The following is a 15,277-nucleotide window of genomic DNA, read 5'->3' on the forward strand; positions in this document are numbered from 1 at the left end:
CAGATCGAATGAATTGAAGAAGATCAACGAACATAAATTAACAAAAGATGTGTGAGAAGTAAAAAGGGGTGTGTGGTATCCGCACCCCTATATGCATTACTTTTTTTTTTTTTTTTTTGGTACAAAGTTACTTTTATTACAAACCACAAACTTACAGACTAGCAAACCCAATGCCCAAAGCTAAAATATATAAACAAGCCAAAATGGGCCAAACAAAAGGCCAGCCGACAGCTGAGGCTCCAAAACAAAAGCAAAGCTAAATAGAACAGAAAAATCTACAGCTATCGCCGCCCCAATAGTGTTTCTCGATCCGTCCAATTCCAAGCCCACAACCAGTCAACGTCTCGCCAATTGCAACATCCAACCCCGATCAGCTCTTCGAGCACAACTACAAATTAAGGATAGCTGGCAAACAAATGAAAGAAGCCAGCTACCAAGATGAAGCCCATGGAAACGCATAAGCAACATTGTTAGTAAAGGTAAACAACATAGAGAAGGTGATGATGTTGGAAACACCGGAGTTCTACTTACCATCTCAAGAGGATGCATGGTTGTAGATCGAAATATGGATGAACAAGGAGGGGGATACTAGTGGGGTAAGAAGAATAGAATAAATCGGATGATAAGAAGGGTAAAAATAGTAGAAGGATGGAAAAGAGGAGAAAATGAAAGAAAGGGAAGAACGGTGATCGTCCTTGAATGAAATTAGGGCCGGCGCCACCAAATTTGCTCAAAATTGAAAACCTTATACAAAACGGTAACGAGTACTCTCAATATGAGAGAATGAGTTTGTTTGGATGTACTTTTAAAATAGCTAAAAACACTTTTAGAGAAAATGTTTTTTGGTTCCAAAAACACTTAAAGTGCTTTTCCAAAATTTACTTGCATTTTTGCTGAAGATTGGTTTTAAAATATTTTCACTAAAAACGCTTTCAGTCATTTTAAAAACATATCTAAACAAGTACAAAGTCTCCCACTAGGAGAAAGAAAGTTTTGTACTATAAACACTACTTGTTTATACACTTTAAATTTTTCCCTTTTTAATTTCTTCAACAAGGATAGATATATCCAAGTTAACCTTTTCAACTGTGATTAATTTCTAATTTATTTTTCCTAGTAAAGCAAATGACAAGGAAATGCCATAGAGACGAAGAAACTTGGAAAATGGGAAAGCCTGCAAGCAAAGCGGGAATGTGCCATAAAAGCCCAAATCTGGATTGGGTCCATATATTAGTAAGCTAACAGAGAAATTTAACTAGACATAGCACGTTACAAAAATGATAAATAACTGTTTTAAAATACTGTTATTGTAACCACCATGGCTCAGTAGTTGGAGATGAATTTCATGCTCGTATTATATACGACATGTCTTGAGTGCGAGGATGTGCTAAAAAGCAATAATGGTGGTGAGAAACCAAATCTGAAACTCAAAATACCAATTAGCTTGATACCACACCAGATAAAACGATAAAACTTCTTTCTAAGATCCCAAATCCTCTGCAAGCCAATTATTTTATAAGTGAAGTAACGAAGAGCATTTATCTTTATAAATAAGTGAAGTAACAAAGAACATTTATCTTTATATTTAAAGTCATGTGTCGATTTACCCTCGATTTTTCTGTAAAGAAAAACCAAATGTTCGAAATATTGAAAAACAAAATGAAAATATGGGCTCGATTAGAACACTGTCATGCAATAGCCACGTAAACTCCAAGTCCACCACAAATGTTGGCAAAGATGAGACCCAATATTTCCACATGATCTTTAAGAAATAGTTTTTCTTTCCTTGATATCATCTCCGATTTTATAAAAAAATGGCCAAATGCATGGGTCTCAGAGTCCATCAGTTACCAATTTTGGCGGGTATATGTCCTTGTTCTTCTTCTTATTTAGTTCCTAGAGCTAGAGCTGCTGGCTCAGTTCCCATTTCATCAAAGGCTGACAACAAGTGGAAAAGTGGAGGGAGAGCTTCCCGCCGTCTGATCTTGGGCCTTGGAGTCTCGTTTTGGGCCCAGTTGATGAACATGTCTGGTGCGGTTGGTGGGAAATCTTTCACTGCTTCTGCAAGGTTGAAGAGCGGCCCTTCTTTTGAAGAGGTAGGATTTTTGTCTAAAGTTTGGATTTTGATTTGGTCTTTTAGCTGTTTTGTTGATTTGGTTTCTGGGTTTTCTTCAACTTTGGAATTTGATTATGGAATATGTATCTGTTTTGCTGAATTGAATCTAAAGTTTTGATTTTTAGAGGAAAATTTGCATTGGTTATGTCGGATTCTAGGGTTATGGAAAATTGAGTGATTTTGTGTAGTTAGAAACCTGAAACAGTTAGCTACTGGGATAGCGAAAACCGGAGAATAACTTCCCTGCAACGAGATGTCCTAATTTTCCGAGCCAATCTTATGTGAGAAAGTTAAAACGCACACTATGCATGATTGACACAGGATACCAGTGTTATCTCCAATGTCTCCATAAACCCTGCAATTAGAATGTTCTGGGTTACCTATGTATATAAAATTACTGAATTTTTAAAGTTAACCTACTGCTTGATGTTGGGATTTTTGTTAATTCTATTTGGCATGCCTAATCCCACATTTTGTGTCAAATTAAAGATACTGAAGAATGTGGAATGGCCAGAGCAATTTCCCTTCAAGCCTGAGGATTTCCAGCGCTTTGATGAGTAAGAAAACTTCTAAGTTGTGTTTTTTGCCTTTAGGTGTTCTAGAAAACTTAATAAGTTAAGCCTAAGTTCGTGTTAAACTTAATAAGTTCTGAAAACTAGAACTTGATTTGATCAGGTCATCGGATTCGGTGTTTTATGAGACTCCACGCTTTGTGACACATATTGATGATCCTGCCATTGCGGCACTGACCAAGTACTACTCAAAAGTGTTTCCTCCTAGCAACACTCCAGGAGTAAGCATGCTGGACATGTGTAGCAGTTGGGTGAGTCTCTTTAAGTTGTAGTGCGGAGAGTCATCCTCATTGCATAGTTGTAAGTTTTCGAAGTCATGATCCTGTTTTTAATATGTATATTTAGGTCAGTCACTTTCCACTGGGATACAAGCAAGAGCGAATAGTGGGAATGGGGATGAATGAAGAAGAGCTAAAGCGCAATCCGGTACTTCTTTCTCAGATTTTTAATGTAGACATATCAAATATGCAGGTGCTGCACCAATGATTACTTGCTCATTTTTTATTCTACACATGTTCACACAAACTGTTTTTCTTGCAATTGAAATTGCATCACAGTTCTTATTTGGGAATCTTCTTACATTATCATTTCGAATCAATGAATATACCCTCATTCGTTGAACTTTGTAGGTCTTGACAGAGTATGTTGTGCAAGACTTGAATGTGAACCCCAAACTTCCCTTTGAAGACAATTCTTTTGATGTGATTACTAATGTGGTATGTATCTGTCTTTCCGTCTCTTTTACTATTTTATCTACTTACAATAGAATTTCTGCGGGCGGCATTATGCTTTTGGAGCTCATAATCACTGGTTGTGTTTACATGAGAAAATCTGACAATCAGGATTACATAAAGGAATTATCATTTTGTGTAGTTGTTTAACGGCACATATGAACTTGTTGATCGGCACTAGGGTTTTAATTTGCAAAATGTATTCTGTGTTCACACAATCTCAGTAAATGACTTGAGGCGACCAATCTTTCCAGTTCCTGATAACTTTGATGATTTATCTGCTCTTGGAGTTTAAGAATTTTCATATTGCAGGTTAGCGTTGATTACATCACAAAGCCTCTTGACGTTTTCAAGGAAATGTGCCGGATTCTTAAGCCAGGTGGACTTGCTATAATGAGGTGATCATTCTGTCCACTTTTGTTGTGCTAGTTGTTTTTCTTAATCTTTCAGGTCTCCCCTCAACCAGTTCTAACTTAATGAAAATGTCTACAAACAGCTTTTCCAACCGTTGTTTCTGGACTAAAGCAATCTCAATATGGACGTCAACCGGTGATGCTGATCATGGTTTGATTGTGGGGGCATATTTCCACTACGCTGGAGGATTTGAACCACCTCAGGTAGATTGTCTATTATTTTGTTGCAGTAACAGAAGTAGCACCTGCTCTGTCCTAATTTTCTTTCCGATACGGAGCAGCATGCACTGATCATAGCATGTACAATGTCTACTTATTGCATATAAAGCACAGATAATCAGCTCAGGTTCACATATGACATTCCAATTCTCTTAATCCTGTTTCCTGATTCTTCTTTTTGCACATTCGATTTTGGTTGACCAATATGATCTCTTAGTTAAGTGACCTCAGTGCCGAGCATGTACAGTAATGCAAAGTTCTATACGGTTTACCTAAAGACCAAGCCATGTATTGTAATGTAAGGCGTCGAGACTTCCTGTAGTTTTCTGAACTAGTTTGCTACTTTCTGCAGGCGGTGGATATATCCCCGAACCCTGGACGCTCAGATCCTATGTACATTGTATACTCTAGAAAATTATCTACGGTATAGAGATACCGAATGCGAGAAATTTCTTCGTCTTCCAATCGATGCCCGAATTTCAAGAGGAATTTTGTTAATAGTTGCTAATATAGCCAGTGAGTCATCCCAAAGAAGAGTTCATAGTAAGTGAACTTGCAAATCTGCTCTTATTTTCTCTGTACGCTCTTAACTCCAGTGTGCATGCAAACCAACTGAAGTGGTTACATTTCTTGAAATATTTTCTCTTTACAAGATGTCCGTTCTTTGTTAAAAGACATACATTTCGAGAAAATCTCTTTTTTGATCAATTTTGTTCGACTTTGGTCTATTTTGTTGATATGGTTGATTATTTAGGGTATATAATCGTTCTCTAGAGCTTCAGTTTTAGGTTTAATTACTCTGCCCAAATTTTGATACTAAAAACGTGAATTCATAGCGATTAACCATTCCGACACTTGAATACTTTAGCTCTATATAGTGATTTCACTCCCGAAAATAATCAACCGTGTCAATAAATAGAAAACAGAACCCAAAATTCTAGCTTGGGTTTACAACTATAAATATTGATCACCTTGTTCCTTGCAAAGTTGGTCTCCGTAGTAGGCAAAGTCGGTGCATATTTTAGATTGTAAGCATTAAATAGAGTGCGCGCGTGAGGGTAGCTGCAAAATGCTGCCAAATTGCCATACATGTTCAAAGCACATAGATCGATCTGTCCAAGAAGCTGCAAGGACCACCGAAACAGAAGCATCTTATACCAGTTAAAAAAAAGGACAAGAAAATAGAAAAGTTGTCAACGAGATTCGATTCTCTTATTCACTAAAAGAGAAGGTCATCGGCTGATCAACAACCGTCGTTCATACGATTTGAACTTCAAACCTCTTTTAACGAAGTGGAAACCAAGTGCCGCTTAATCAGATGGTCGGCGTGCGAGTATTTGATAACTCAGTTTTCTATCAGAATTTCATCGCTTGAAATAGAAACTGAGTGCTGCTAAACCAGAACCAAATAGTCGTGTACGGGTATTTGAAAACTAAACATCATTCACAGCCTGTCAATTATCTATCCATCCATACAGTGTAGATAGAAAAAGAACATACGAATATGTACATTGACTACACTAGTGACAAACAAGGACTTATCAAAAGTCATCAAAAGATAAGAAATTGAAAACAGAGGGAAGGTTTAGGTGATGCGAGAAATAGGGTTGTGTTTGGAAGCTAGTTAAACCCAACCCTGCTTGTACCGGCGGAAGAGTTCCTCCGTCTGGGCGTTCTTGAAGGCGCTGCAGGCGACGAGATAGACGAAAATGAGGATCACCACAGCCACAATGAGGATGACATTGACTCTCCTCCATTCTTTTCTCAGGTTCCCCAACAGTCCAGCCCTGCAGGAGTTGCAATTGTAGCACAACAGGTTCTGGTCATTGTTCCACAGCAAGCAGTCCGGGTCAGCTCCTGTGTTCACTGGGTTTATCCAGAGTGTTGGATTCACATAGCTGTATCCACATACCGTTGGAGGTTTACAACACCCTGACTGTAAAACCAACAACAACAAATTAGAAAAGTCGCCCCGACTATAATTATTGTCAGTGAGAAACACTTCGAAATTCAAACTACATAAATGTATCCATACGTTGTCGGAGGTTTTACAATATTCTGACTCTAAAACCAACAACACATGACAACTAATAATACTAGTGAGAAACAATAAAAAACCAAACTACAGTAATAATAACATCTCCGCATCTCCAGTACAATGACAATTGGATTCAGGGGTTTTATCCCGTCCAAAGTGGAGGTCCGTTTTTACTATGAAATGGAGTTTCCAGGGGCGTATTTGTGAAGAACCCTAGTAACAAAAATAGAAAAGGGTAAAGAGAAAAACATCACCAAATTTTGTCAACATGTGAGTGTAATATGCTGGCAACGGCCACAAGATGTTCCTTGTAATCTTGTCCAATGATTCAATCAATGGAAAGTTACAAAATGCGTCCCCAATTATGCAATTTTAGTTCACTTTAATTTGGTCTACAATCCATGATTTCTTATAATAATTCAGTAAGGTAGGTATCATGGGGAGTGAAATGACAGCTAATTCATGGACCATATTGAAGGGATGCAATGTGGTGTGGGGCCTGTGGAATAGTACATGAACACAATTGGTGGGTCCTACTCTACTTCACTTTATATATAAACTTCAGGTAATTTCTGACTTTTGAACTTCTAGTGATCTTTTTCCGTCATATTCTAGTAACTTCACAAAGTGGCATTGGGAAAGTAAAAAGATTAAGGAACTAGGGTTTAGTAACCGCAAGGAGGAACTAAATAATTTCATTCTAAAACAAACACCATTTTATATTGGCAATTCGCCTCGTTTGAGATTGTTTTTATAAGAAATATTTATGCTCGTAAGCACTTATGCTATAAGTGTTATTTATTATAACATATAAATTATTAAACTTAAAAAACGCTTACTAGAGAAGTACATGATTAAAAGAATGCTTCTACAAAAAAACTTATAAAGTTTTTCTGCTAAATATAATTAGAAGCAAGTTTAGGTCCGAGAAATCACTTTTAGCTTGCTTTTTTTCCTTTTCCAAATGGATCACAGAGTTCTTTATTTTTCATCAAAGTCTCTAATTCAAGTTACTCAAGGCAGTTAAAAAGTCATCTTTCTCAAAAAATTGAGAAAAAAGAAAAAGAATCTCTTTAAAAATTTGGAGAGAGAAACTTGCCTGGAGAGGAGAGATGTGAGCAAAGAAGAACTGATCAGCCGACATGTACTGCTGTGTAAGCTTAGGACAAGTATCAGAGTCAGCCAAACAATTCCTTATCTTCTGCCAATTCGAAGAATCCCTCACATAGTCCCTCAGCCACTTCGAAAACCCGTCAAGCCGGTACTCCCTGTAACCCCTGCCGGGCACGGCGTAGCTGCCGTCGGGCCTCGTGACGGTGAAGGCGAAGATGAGCAGGACAAGGAGCAGGATTATGAGGGCAGCCATGCAGAAGAGGTAGAGAGCCAGAAGGCCCTGTTTGTTAAAATAGGCGCCAATGAAGCCGGCAAGGGAGACGAACAGCATGAGTACGCCGAGGATGAAGACCGGCCACCGGAACGAGCGGATGCACTCGTTGTCCGGCTTGGAGGCCAGCCAGATGCCGGCGGACATTATTGGGATGGCGCAGAGGAGGGCTATGAAGTTGAGGGCAGCAGTTATCCTGTTGCTCACTCCCATGGTGTGGGACTGGACTAATTTGAAGGAAGAGGGGGGAGAGCGAGTGTGGGAGGGCGGATTGGATTGGATTGGATAGTGGGATGGGATAGTCGGTGGGGGAAGGGTTTTGTGTTGGTTTCTTTACTTCTAGCTCTGTTTTTGGTGTGAATTGTCTTGGTGGTATTGGGTTTTATATGGTTTGGGATATGGTTTTGGGGTGGGAGTCTTAGTTTTTTTGTGCATTGGGAGGAGGAATTGTAAGTAGGGTAATGTTCAAAATCACTAATACTCAGAAGGGATGTCAAAGTGATCGACTTACAAGGGAAACTTATATAAAATGGAGACACTAAGATGGTAATGTTCAAAATTTATCATGCGTCATCGCATGAAAAAAATTAAAATGTATTATAGTGTATGATATGTTTGAGATATTATTAGTCTTTGCTTTAGGTAAGATATTGTTCAAAACAACTAAGAATGTTCAATATTGTAGTTCACGCCATCTTAAAGAAAATATATCAACCCTAAACAGACACACTCTAACACACAATCTTCCTACAATGATGAGATGATTTATGTTACCTCAACCTATAATGTGTTTTCTCAATTTTCAATGTTGATTATTTCGCTACTCAGATTTTAGATTGATAATTCCTTCGTTTCCTATGCAAGTAATCAAGAAACAAAAAGAGTAACACTCAGATTCCTAGTTATTGGTAAATTTAACTTAAAGTTTACTTGAATTGATAATGAAGTATTAATTTGATTAAATGACCTATCAGGAATTTGTTACAATTCCCCCCCTTTGACACGGATCCTACATCTCAAAATTTCTAAAGTTTGCAACTTTACTACGTGTCGTTGAAATTACAAGAAAAAAGTGGAAACCGCGTTTCTCGCCAAACAACGAAGCCGACGCGCATTTGAGGCGATTACAAACACGCCCCACCCGCACTCAACAGACAGAACTCCCGGGCGCGGTAATGACAACATGCTTGCCCACGTGACTCGAGCTCAAGGCTCCACGTTGCATAGATTTGATTGGTCCAAGGTCTACTTTGAGGAACAATGCATAGGTCCTCTCAATATGAAACTGATCTACCGTCACTTCACGTTTTTGTCACCAATTTAATTTTAAGAAAATTAATAAAAAAAATTGAAAACTTTGAGTTTTAATGATAAAAACAAAATAAAGGGTAAAGTGAATAGTATCATGATTGATTTTTTTAGTGTAAAAATATGGTTTTTCGTTAAAGTGAACAGTACTGTAGGCTTTTCGTTAAAACTCCCTTTAATTTTATATGAAAATAACTAAATAATTATTGTATTATCAAATATGAAATATCCATATATTAATGTCATGTAGGTCGTTTTTATCAGCCTAAGTCTAAAAAATTGCACAAAACATTGTGAATGTGAGCATGCTCGGTCGAGCGAGTAGAATATGTATGATTGTGTCGAATGTGTTGCTGACTTCTGCACTCAAGCGACTACAAGAAAGGAAGGAACACCACTTGACCTAGGGATCTAGAACCTGAAGATAAGGTTGCCTAATTTACTGCAGGATCTCCCAAGCCAATTTCGGAAGCCTTAACTATATTCGTGAGAATATAAGTGTGCCAAATCAGTATCAAGCTATAAAAGCACAGGCATTCAAAAAGATGAGAGTTTTTGCCGAAATGCAAAATGCAAATGAAAGTAACCAATGAGAGTAACCAATTGTAGACACTTTATTTCGCTGGAAAGCTAATGAAGTGATCTCTTTCGGTGAAGGAATCAAAGATTCTTCACTAACTGAGACTTGGATAGATAACCGACCGAACTAGTCTAGAAGTAGTGATGTTTCAACGAACTAAAGGTACTCTCAAAACAATTGGTCATACAACTCTAATGACTTCCAATGAATTGAATATGTAGCTGGTTGCCAATCCAGTGATGTTCCGACGAACTGAATATGTGGCGATGGGGAGAAGTTAGGATAATTAGTATTTGTCTCAAAATTGTGAGAAAATTTTGGCATAGAGTAAGATTTTCGCATAAAGCATTTGAGTTGTTTGTTTGTTTGAGTTGAAAGAAATGTTCATGTTGCAAAACCTCTTTGAGTTATAATGCTACTTTCGTTGATGGCCAAGCCATAATTCCCTGTAATCACAAAAATAGCTGATACGGTCCTGATATATCACTGTCACCAAAAAATAATCCCTAATGTCATAAACCTTCCCTCTTTAGATGCACCATGTGTCCCAAAGTCGTTAGAAAACTTTGTGATAATGTTCAAACTAATGGATCTGTATCTCACAAGTCAAAGAAGTCTATCAAACCATGATGGCATTTTATCCCATCACCATGTGATTGATAATTTGGAGATTACCATGTGCTAGTCAATCTCTAACCCAATTACTCCACCTCACCACCAACCAAAAGATAGGATATATATCCTGTCTCCATCTAATACTTCATAAATATATAACCATGCTCATTTAACATTTGTAATGTATATTCACTCATTCTTTTTTACATGTACGCGTGCATTTGTCCAAAAAGATAATTTCACTCCTTATCTAAAGCCTCTCTAGATTTTCACCTTATGGTCCTTATCACCTTAGATCCCACAAACTTAACTAAAACAAACTGGAATGACTAGATAAACCGTTACTAATCTCTCAAAATAATGATTATTATTATAAAAAAAAAATCAATGGTAATATCATGAAATATCATTAGAAATGACTTATTTTCCTCTCGTCTAACAGCCAAAGTGTATAGCCGAAAGCGTGATAAATAATGCACATTGTATGGATGTAAATTTTTGTCGTCTTCTCTTTTGACGAAAATGCACATGCAAAATAATAACACCTAAGATTAAGGCCAAAAGCTTCTTGTGCCCACGATGAATAGGGGGCTTTAGCCGAATAATCTCCGATGCTAAAGTTAGAATTTGAGAGAGAAATTGTTTAGGAATTTTTGGGAAGATAATAGCCTAGCATTTTAGTGGAAAAACATGGCTATTTATATGGGAGTGACTGGCCCTATTTGGAGAATATGGGCTGGCCACATATGGTCAAATGATGAGTGTAATTGCAAGTTATTATGTGAAATAATATCTTGCAATTAACTTGGCAATTAATTCCAAATTGAATGGGAAAATTGGGAGTTACCTTTTGAGTGAGGATTTGATGAGGAATGATGAGAGAGTTTTGAATAAATACCATTTTGATTACCTTTAACTCTTCCTTGATTGAGTCGTTATTGTCCATTGCATGTGCGTGGGAATCTCGGTGTGCCTCGAGGGTAATTTTATCCTTTTCACCTAAAAGTACATGTGTCACCTCCATAATTTTCTTGATTATTTTTTGCTTCACAAATGCCCCCATATCTGCTGGGCTGCTTGCAGGAAAGGGCAACAGGTGTAGAGATCTCCAACTTTGATGTTGATTCCCACTTGGACTTGGAATTAGATTCTTCTAGGAAAGGGAAATAAATCGTCTCCAAAACCTATTTAAGCCTACCTTAAGTAGGGGATCAAATTAACTCCGGAAGGTAATTATTTATCCTTACAAGAAAGAGAGAAAGTTAGAGGATATTTGTTTCCCCTCCCCTAGCACTTTCTTTACTTGCTAGTGCAAAGAACCATATTCCGTTGATTTCTTTGTCTTCTCTGTGTCGCACCAATGTAAGAAAAACTTAATTTCCTTTGTCATTTTCTTGGGTAGTGCTACCACAGGGCAGTCGTCGGGGTGGTGCGGTACGTCGACTGGCAGGGGCCAGGAGCCGGCTTAGCATGGGCCGATGAGGTGGTGTGGCAGAGGCCATAACTTGTGCTGCACGGCTTGATTGAAGCTAAGGGCTGGCTCGGTATGGGCTGAGGAAGTGGCGTGGCATGGGCTACAGTTTGGGCTGCCACGTCTGGGTTGTTTGCCAAGAATAAGGAAACTACTTGAGTTTGATTTCTTAGCTGCAGTAGATGGAGCAATCAAGGACGGAGCTGCTGAAGATAAATTGTCGAATGAGCGAACTATTAAGTGTGAAGTGGCAGCTACCCCCTGATCATTTGTTGCTTAGCTGGTATTCGAGTATTCGATCTTTTGAGTTGTGTGGCCTTTTCACACTAGAGAGCAATTAATTTATTCTCTCGCATTGGAGAGCAGACCCATATGGGTGTCAGGGAATTAGTTTACCTTTTCGCACTAGAGAGCAATTAGTCTATCATCTCGCACTGGAGAGCAAACCTAGATGGGTGCCGGGGAATCAGTTTAACCTCTCGCACTGGAGAATAGACCTAAATGGGTGTCGAGAAATTTGTTTACCCTCTTTCACTGGAAGACAATTAGTTTATCCTCTTGCATTGGAAAACAAACCCATATGGGTGTCGGGGACGGAGAGGTAACAAAATAGTGTGGGTGCAGGGTGGAATTGGAGGAGAGGAGGGGAAGAGGAAAGAGGAAGATAAAAAGAGGGGGGGGGGTGAGAGGGTTGCTGCCGATCCTAAGCCAGAGCAAGAGCCGGCAACTGCAACAAGAAAGCTAGAGTTTGGGTATAAGGTGAGAGGGTAAGGTATGATAGAATATGAACATGTTGACTAAGACAAGTGCTAGCATAAATTCGTTAATGACAACTGCTTGGACAAGAAACTGCAACTTTCAAGTGCACCCAAAGAGAATAACTCAATACTAGAGCAACTTTCACATAAATCGAACTGACGTGAATTCAAGTGGAGATCAAAATACAAAAAAAGTCTCATATGTTTATAGAACTGTGTTACACAGAACGTGTTCGGCTGTCCGTACCCAAATTTGTTCTGCCTTAAAGTATTGTTCAATTTAGACCGTGTTTGGGAACGAGTACAAATTAAAACCCCATAATCCAATCACTTGTTAATCAAAACGAACATTTTAACTTTCCCGCGTCTTATTAAACCTTTCAAAGCCCCTCTGATTCCTGAAACCCCCAGCCCAATAGAGTGTTGCAGAGCCGGAGCGGGCGACAATGGAGCAGTGGGTCCCACTCTTCGACATCTTCTTGACTTCCCCGACCCCCGAACCCGAAGCTTCTGCGTGGCTAAACCAATCTTTCAGCGCCTCATAGTCATCGGCTACCCCAATCACCATCGGCTCCTTCCTCTCGTTGCTGATGAAACCTCTGGACTCGATCGTTGCCAGAGATTCTCTTTTTTCGACTTCGGGTTAGCCTTCGATCACAGAAAGGTGAAGGGTCGAAAACCAATTGTTACTTTTTCTTTTTTTTAATGATAATTTTAATGGGCTTTGGCGATTGATTTGGAGTTTTGATGAACAGGTTTTTATACGGACTCTTCCGAACATGGTTCAGTCGCGAATTCTGTCGTTTCTGGATTTTGAACATCAAGGGTTTTGCGGTCGGGACTTGGCGAGGTTGGCGAGGACTGTTTTGAGTGGAAGTCAGGAGCTTGATTTATGGGTTCAGAGGGCTGCACGCAATCTGCTCGATGGAATGTCTGAGTCAAGTTATGATTGGATTAATTGCTTGAGTTTGGAGTCCGTGGAGGATGCGTTTGAGTCCTTGCCTAGGTGGCTTAAGGACTCCGTGGCTTCCAGTGATCTGGTCCTACCATGGCTTCCTATATTGCCTGAGGAATTGAATTCGAGGACAATGAGTGGTAATTGTGAAAACTATGATGGCTCGTCGAGTCAAGTTGGAGAGGATGAAGGCATGTTTATGAATGATTTTCTGGAGGAAATGAATATTGACGACCCAGTTAGCATTCATCTTGAACCTGAAATTCAAAAAGCGGCAGTTAATTTGAAAGCTCAGGTTGCCGATTTTCAATCAACTTCTAAAACCGTAGGCTTAGCGAATGAAATTCGTGAACTTTGCTTGGACAAAGGAGGAGATTCTTTGACGATTTCGGGATTGATTGAACCTTGGTTAGCTGACGATGAGATTGCTTCAGTTGTACTTTCTCATCTAACAAGCAGAAGCAAAGAAGAGCTTACTTGGTCAAGCCAGGTTTTGTGCTCGGTCATCCTTCCCAAGTTGTTGGTGCTTGAGGAACCAGCTTCTCGAGTATTAGTGACTGCAATGGTGGAGTACCGCAAGCTTCATCAAGGGGCCTGTGAATATGCACTCTTATTTCAACTGATTCTTTGACGGGATGGCATCAATTATCCCATATGTGATGTGATTGCGAGGATCATTGATGAGTGGATTTTATATTATATATTTAACCCTATTTTTAATATATTTTGAATAATATTTTGGAAGAATTTTGATACTTTGAATTGTACTTTCAATATAGGACTTTCGAATTCTCCTGAAGCAAAACGTGGTCAAACGGACGAATTTTGGAGAAATTCTAGTTGGAGGATGTTCGTGAGTCACTTAGCTTGATCGTGTCAAAATATCAGATTTTTCCACAAAACAGTTATTTTCTGGCAATAAAATAAAGGAGTAATGCGCGATGCTGAAAAAATGACGTTTTGGGCTTGAATTGCGTTTTTGGAGCTCAAGATGACATCTGATGGGTTCTTGGCCTTCTAGAGATGTGTTCAGAACGTCCTGATCTTCAAAACAAGCTATCATGGGCCGGATTTGGAGGATATTTGAGGCTAAAACGTGGCTGGACAGTTACTTAGCCGATTCTCCTAGCTTAATTATTACTTTATTTTCTAAGATATTTTATTATTATTTAGTTTTCTAATTGGAACAAAAAAAACTACAATTTTAGGCGTTTGTGCGATGGCACAGCAGCATATATTGCTTTGCCGTTCTCAGTTTTACGTACGCTCTATTATTCAACCTTGGAGATAGGAACTCGGTTAGGATTCTTGGAGAATTTCGATTCTTTACTTTAAGGTGTTTTCAATCATTTTCTTTATAATAATATTTTTTATGATTTTAATTATTAATATGCGTAACTAATCCGTTTTGCTACGGTGAAGCCTTGAGCCTTAGCATGAATATGTAATTTTTATTTAATTGCTTATGACTGATTGCATGCATGCTTTGAATTATTGATCACTGTTTTAAACTATCTAATTGTCTTAATGCTTGACCACCATTAGGATCGTTAGAAAAGTAATTTGATACAATTTTGGTCGGAAGGTTCCTTGAAATTGACAATGGTTTCTTGTGATTAATAATTGTAATTTCATTTAAGATGAACACCACATCTTAAGGGTTGCATGATTTTTCAAAGGGTTTTCATAAAACTTAATGAGTCTCTCATATTCATATTTGATCCAAATGTTCGTACGGATTGCATGTTAGATATACGTTCTATGTTAGAGGTTCCAAGTAGAATAAAATTAAAAAAACCTAACCTTTAAAGTGGCATGTGTAGATCATAAGTAATTGGTAAAAATTCATAGGATTGTTAGGCGATGGTGAAACCTAGTGCTTTTCTAAATTGGTATTTAAAACTATGTTCTTTTATCATATTTATTTTTAATTAAAATTCGTTTTTAATATTACCCAAATTCAAAATCTATTTTCTCAATTTTTAATTCTAAGTAGTTAATTAGAAATTGTTTCTACATAAATCATTAAAATAGTCTTTGAGGAGAACGAGCTTACATGAGCATCTATACTACAATGGTATGAACATAATCATTGTTTACCCTGCTCCAGAGCATGT

General features: G+C 38.3%; 3 protein-coding genes across 4 annotated transcripts; 2 read left to right on the top strand and 1 right to left on the bottom strand.

Moving 5' to 3' along the window:
• Positions 1 to 1,728: 1,728 nt before the first annotated feature.
• Positions 1,729 to 4,759, top strand: LOC137734418 (S-adenosyl-L-methionine-dependent methyltransferases superfamily protein). The gene is made up of 8 exons (XM_068473694.2): positions 1,729 to 2,096; positions 2,606 to 2,673; positions 2,792 to 2,939; positions 3,034 to 3,114; positions 3,318 to 3,404; positions 3,732 to 3,817; positions 3,916 to 4,036; positions 4,404 to 4,759. The coding sequence occupies exons 1-8, from the start codon at positions 1,815 to 1,817 to the stop codon at positions 4,479 to 4,481; spliced, it is 951 nt and encodes a 316-aa protein (XP_068329795.2). The 5' UTR covers positions 1,729 to 1,814; the 3' UTR covers positions 4,482 to 4,759.
• A 715-nt stretch (positions 4,760 to 5,474) lies between these two features.
• Positions 5,475 to 7,973, bottom strand: TET2 (tetraspanin2). 2 transcript variants are annotated; one of them, XM_088686142.1, is made up of 2 exons: positions 7,189 to 7,973; positions 5,475 to 5,987 (listed from the first exon to the last, which is right to left on the bottom strand). In XM_088686142.1, exons 1-2 carry the CDS (start codon positions 7,684 to 7,686, stop codon positions 5,676 to 5,678), a joined length of 810 nt encoding a protein of 269 aa, XP_088542268.1. In that variant the 5' UTR covers positions 7,687 to 7,973; the 3' UTR covers positions 5,475 to 5,675. The 2 variants fall into 2 exon arrangements, with proteins under 2 accessions (XP_088542268.1, XP_068329801.2); XM_068473700.2 differs by having other exon boundaries at positions 5,475 to 5,983; positions 7,185 to 7,823.
• Positions 7,974 to 12,300: 4,327 nt separating this feature from the next.
• On the top strand, positions 12,301 to 14,545 carry LOC137734694 (uncharacterized). The gene is made up of 2 exons (XM_068474337.2): positions 12,301 to 12,869; positions 12,961 to 14,545. Exon 2 carries the CDS (start codon positions 12,985 to 12,987, stop codon positions 13,789 to 13,791), a length of 807 nt encoding a protein of 268 aa, XP_068330438.2. The 5' UTR covers positions 12,301 to 12,869; positions 12,961 to 12,984; the 3' UTR covers positions 13,792 to 14,545.
• Positions 14,546 to 15,277: the final 732 nt, after the last annotated feature.

The sequence above is a fragment of the Pyrus communis genome, chromosome 15, assembly GCF_041283825.1.
Source record: "Pyrus communis isolate YQ-2024b chromosome 15, ASM4128382v1, whole genome shotgun sequence".
Lineage (NCBI taxonomy): Eukaryota > Viridiplantae > Streptophyta > Magnoliopsida > Rosales > Rosaceae > Pyrus > Pyrus communis.

Bases quoted from the DNA above. Each gene is read 5' to 3' on its own strand.
- LOC137734418 (XM_068473694.2), top strand. From the start codon at position 1,815: ATGGCCAAATGCATGGGTCTCAGAGTCCATCAGTTACCAATTTTGGCG. The intron at 2,674-2,791 runs GTAAGAAAACTT...TGATTTGATCAG, and splicing joins GATTTCCAGCGCTTTGATGA to GTCATCGGATTCGGTGTTTT. The intron at 3,115-3,317 runs GTACTTCTTTCT...TGAACTTTGTAG, and splicing joins AAGAGCTAAAGCGCAATCCG to GTCTTGACAGAGTATGTTGT.
- TET2 (XM_088686142.1), bottom strand. From the start codon at position 7,686: ATGGGAGTGAGCAACAGGATAACTGCTGCCCTCAACTTCATAGCCCTC. The intron at 5,988-7,188 runs GCAAGTTTCTCT...TTGGTTTTACAG, and splicing joins CTCACATCTCTCCTCTCCAG to TCAGGGTGTTGTAAACCTCC.
- LOC137734694 (XM_068474337.2), top strand. From the start codon at position 12,985: ATGGTTCAGTCGCGAATTCTGTCGTTTCTGGATTTTGAACATCAAGGG.